Source organism: Aphanomyces astaci, assembly GCF_000520075.1.
Source record: "Aphanomyces astaci strain APO3 unplaced genomic scaffold supercont1.308, whole genome shotgun sequence".
Taxonomy (NCBI): Eukaryota; Oomycota; class Saprolegniomycetes; order Saprolegniales; family Verrucalvaceae; genus Aphanomyces; species Aphanomyces astaci.
The window spans coordinates 1-4,076 of record NW_009798571.1 but is presented as its reverse complement, the minus strand read 5'-3'; the positions used below and the strand labels follow the sequence as shown (position 1 = coordinate 4,076).

At 47.3% G+C, this 4,076-nt stretch overlaps 1 protein-coding gene across 1 annotated transcript; it reads right to left on the bottom strand.

Moving 5' to 3' along the window:
• Positions 1–3,163: 3,163 nt before the first annotated feature.
• H257_19009 (hypothetical protein) lies at positions 3,164–3,679 on the bottom strand (the record flags this gene model as incomplete). The annotated part of the gene is made up of 2 exons (XM_009848166.1): positions 3,164–3,302; positions 3,366–3,679. The coding sequence occupies 2 exons, from the start codon at positions 3,677–3,679 to the stop codon at positions 3,164–3,166; spliced, it is 453 nt and encodes a 150-aa protein (XP_009846468.1).
• Between the last annotated feature and the right edge of the window lie 397 nt (positions 3,680–4,076).

The following is a 4,076-nucleotide window of genomic DNA, read 5'->3' as shown; positions in this document are numbered from 1 at the left end:
GATTGGGCAACATAGGGGGGGATTCCGGTGGCCATCATTTTCGACACAGGATTGCACATGACACCAAGCAACACCTCGTCAGCCAGGTCGACCAGCAGACCTGACGACCACAGAAGTGAAAACAGGAGAGGATGAGAGGGGCTGAGGTGTTGTTTCAGCCAAACACGATGATGAACCAATGATGCCAAAAGAAAGAGCATGGTTGTATTAAACGTTGGCGGATAATGGCTGTCATAGCCGGGCACGATACATTTCCATTGCTCCACACTCAACACCGGGCCATGGAAGTGAGGGGTGCAGTGTAGCAAACGAAGCATCATTGACGTTGAGACCTACATATAACCGAAATGATCGTTATCAATCCTGTAGCATATAGAGGAGTGGAATACACCTGCGGATGCTCTTCCTACGAATTGATCACCACACGAGCCAACGAAAATGTATCGACCCTGGACTCCACCCAGGCTCCATCCAGCGCGGAGCCAAACCGACACTGCCTGAGGACCGCCTGTCGTATTTGTCAGAGCAGTGGCCACACCTTTGCGCAGAGAATGCGTTCCAATCTCTGTGATGCTGAGCCCCATGGACAATATTGTGTCCTTGGAGGCGGAACAAGTCGCCGAGAGCCACTTTGCAAAGCGTTCTTTCGCATTGTGGCCAAACAACAGGACGGGGCCGTTCTCTTGCCGGACACCTCGTGTGAAAACCAAAATCGCCAAACTACACCAAACACTGTTGATACTATGCAACTAATATATCCCCATCTCAAAATTGGACACACGTATGGCTGCAAGGGGTTGGCATATACATGTCGGGGGGCGCAGTGTTTCCCCTCTTGGTCGTTTTTGAGTCGCCCAAATCGAATCACCAAGCAGTCACCTAAACGAGGTTAAGGTCTTGACAAAAGAGGAGGTACTTACCTTCCCAAACAATGTGATTTAACATGATCGATGCTACCGAGACAGACCGACTCATCGTGTTCCAACAAAAGACGAGAAAGCAATGAACAGATATGTTCAAGCCATGATCGTGTCCTATTTCCATAGCACATTGTGCCAGAAACTTGAACGCTATGTCACATGACAATTTGTTTATGGTAATCAGTGACCGTCAATCCAAGTACAGCTTCCCATCGAGCGTTAGCGGAGCTTTACCTTCGGAGATCGGGTGGTCTCCGTTTTGATTGAGTGAAGCAATCTGGCGCTTGTATCCATTGGCAAAATCTACTTGTAGTTAGCGTAGCAGCACAAGGGACAACGATTACGTCACATACCCTGTAACATGGACAGTAGCCCGTCGCTGAGGACGCGCTCTTCTTCTTTGTAGAGATGCTTGATTGCGTTGGAAAATCCATTGATGGTGGAGTACGAATTGTGCTTGCGAGAAGTTATTTCGCGTCCTTTGGAGTCGCGTTTGATGGATATGTATGCAAGGAACCTTTGGCGCACAGCCTTTGTCACAAGGAGGGTCACATTGCCTTCGATGAGTGATTCGGGGGAATAATGTTCGAGCCAACGGGAAAACCGCGCTAGAATTGACCTGTACTGCTGGCGAGTAGACGGAACGATAAGCAAAGCAATTATATCATCACCAGCTTGTTGTCTATCAGCGCAACTCGCTCCAATTGTTGGATCCATCGACGTTTGGTACCGCTCTGAAGCTATGTGAGCACTCGAAACAGCAATCCGGAAAGTGTACTTGCGCAAGGACCATATATCTATCCGTTTCACCTTTTCTATACATTCTGCAAGTTCTCAAAGGCGATGTGTCAGATGATATATTGCTTTTGCGCAAGATATACTTGCTCAATCCTGATGATTATGCGGATTTTACTTGCGCAAAGAACAACTATTTTGGAATATAATATCTCTTTTTATAATTGTCACATGTAATTTGATGTTGCAAGACTTCAGGCTCCAAACCTGCAGGACAGTGTAGTTTACCGGCAGCCCTTGCGAGCGTGAAGGATGAAGTAGTGCTAGTAATCATTAACGCTTTACCTATTCGAGCATGACCACTTGGTTACTGCGTTAGTACTAGTAAGGACTTGCGGTTGTCGTTGATGTGCAGTCTATAGTTACGCTGTACCAATCCTATCATCGTTATTTTAATTACGTGTAGCAAGCTTGGAATTTGTATGCAGCAATTGTATTAATTCCTCAAATATTTCTGTGTCCGAAGCTCTGTCCGAATCGTTTCATGCCCGAGTCGTTATGGTATGGTTGGCCACAAAATTCAACGAATTTCGAAGCTTCTCAGCCAATCATACCGTGAGTTTCGGAATAATCGAAGTATTAAGTGCCCCTTAAATTCCGTCTCCGACTGTAATTCGACCTCCGAAAGAGGTTCCCGTCCGGATAACGACGGGGGCGAAAACAGAGCGTCCGTAGCCCGTCGATGCCGGTCCTGTATTTGATCGGGTGTTTGGGTTCCAGAGGTGTTACTTCTCCGGCTAGTACTGCAAACTCAGTGGTGGACTGCTCGGTTGGAGGTGCCGTCGGTAGTGGGCTTAGTGATATCAAGTTCATGTCCCAACAACTAATTAGGCGAATCCGAGGGTGATCTCACATATAAGGTGATTCATGTAATTCCCGGCCAGTATGCAATTCCCCGCCAGCAAATGGCCAATCAAAATCATCCATCGACGATGATTGGACAAAATTACGTACTCCTGTATCTCATCTTGTAAGATTTAATATTCTGCTTGTCCGACATGTAATACAGTTTTTATATTAATTGCACTTCTAAATTTAATTACTTGAATACTTTATACATATTATTATTAAAAGGTTCTGAGGATTTTGTCACACAAATCAGGCATACATTATTCAAGTGACTTACTGGCCGGGAATTAAATTCACACAGGGAAATTTCAATTTTAGAAATTCGACGAGCAAATTGACCATGATGGGACCTGCATAAAGTTATAAAGCTCGTCACGATCTTCAAAATGCGTGTTTTCGCAGTCTCATCGGATGAATGGGTGACGAGTTATAGTACTCAAAAAGTAGGCCAAGCTGGCCGGGAATTACATGAATCACCTTACATTGTTAGTTTTTGTGTGCGTCGGACATGAAAGCAACACACTTCAACCAAGACATCGTTTACTTAGTTTTCCCTTACAAATCCACAACGCTACATATATGTTCTGTATCCATCAACCCTATTCCCACAACAAGCACTTCTTGGACGGGTTCAAGTAAGAGTCGGTGGGGCACTGGAACACACGGGCAAACTCAGCGTTGTTTTGCAACACCCCTGTCACGCGGTACCGGCCGCGCGGGTGCGTCTGCTTCAAAGATCTGAGGAGGAAGGCATCCGTGTTCTTGGAGCACGCGGATTGGGCGAACGACAAATAGAACTACTTGTCGCCTGCTTCTTCCGTGTACTGGGATGGGAACTCCTTCAAGTACTCGTGGTACGCGCGAAAACTGGTCTTGAGCCCCCCATTGTCTGCAATGTTTTCATTCAAAGAGTCCTTGCCACTGATGTTGCCCAAGACAACGTCAGGCAATTCGCTCTTGACGACAATGTTGGAGTATTGGTCGATAAAGCACTGGGCTTTCGTCTTGAACGCATCGTTGGTAGCGTTGGACCACCACTGTTTCAAGTTTCCGTCGCCATCGACTCTGCGGCCGCTTTTGTCGAACCCGTGGGTAATTTCGTGTCCGATGACCATCCCGATGGCACCAAAGTTCTGGGCGGCGTCAAACTGGCCGTCAAAGAATGGTTTTTGCAAAATGGCGGCCGGAAACAGAATTACATTATCGTGAGGGTTGTAGTACGGGTTCGCCTCATGGGGGGCACGGTTGAACTTGCGCTTCTCCACAGGTTGTCCGTTCAGCTTCAAGTCGGTGTCGATGTTCACTTGAGACACCTTCCACCGGTTGTTTAAATACGACTTCGAGTCGAACGTGAGCGTGGGGTACAGCTGTGGCTTCTCCGGGCCACCCAACAAGTGTATAAGCTTGGACAGCTTCGTTTGCGCGTTTTCGCGAGTCGAGTTGTCCAACCAGTCGGAGGTGGCAATGCCAGTGGAGAAGGACGACCTCAAGGCCTTGACGAGATCGTCGGCC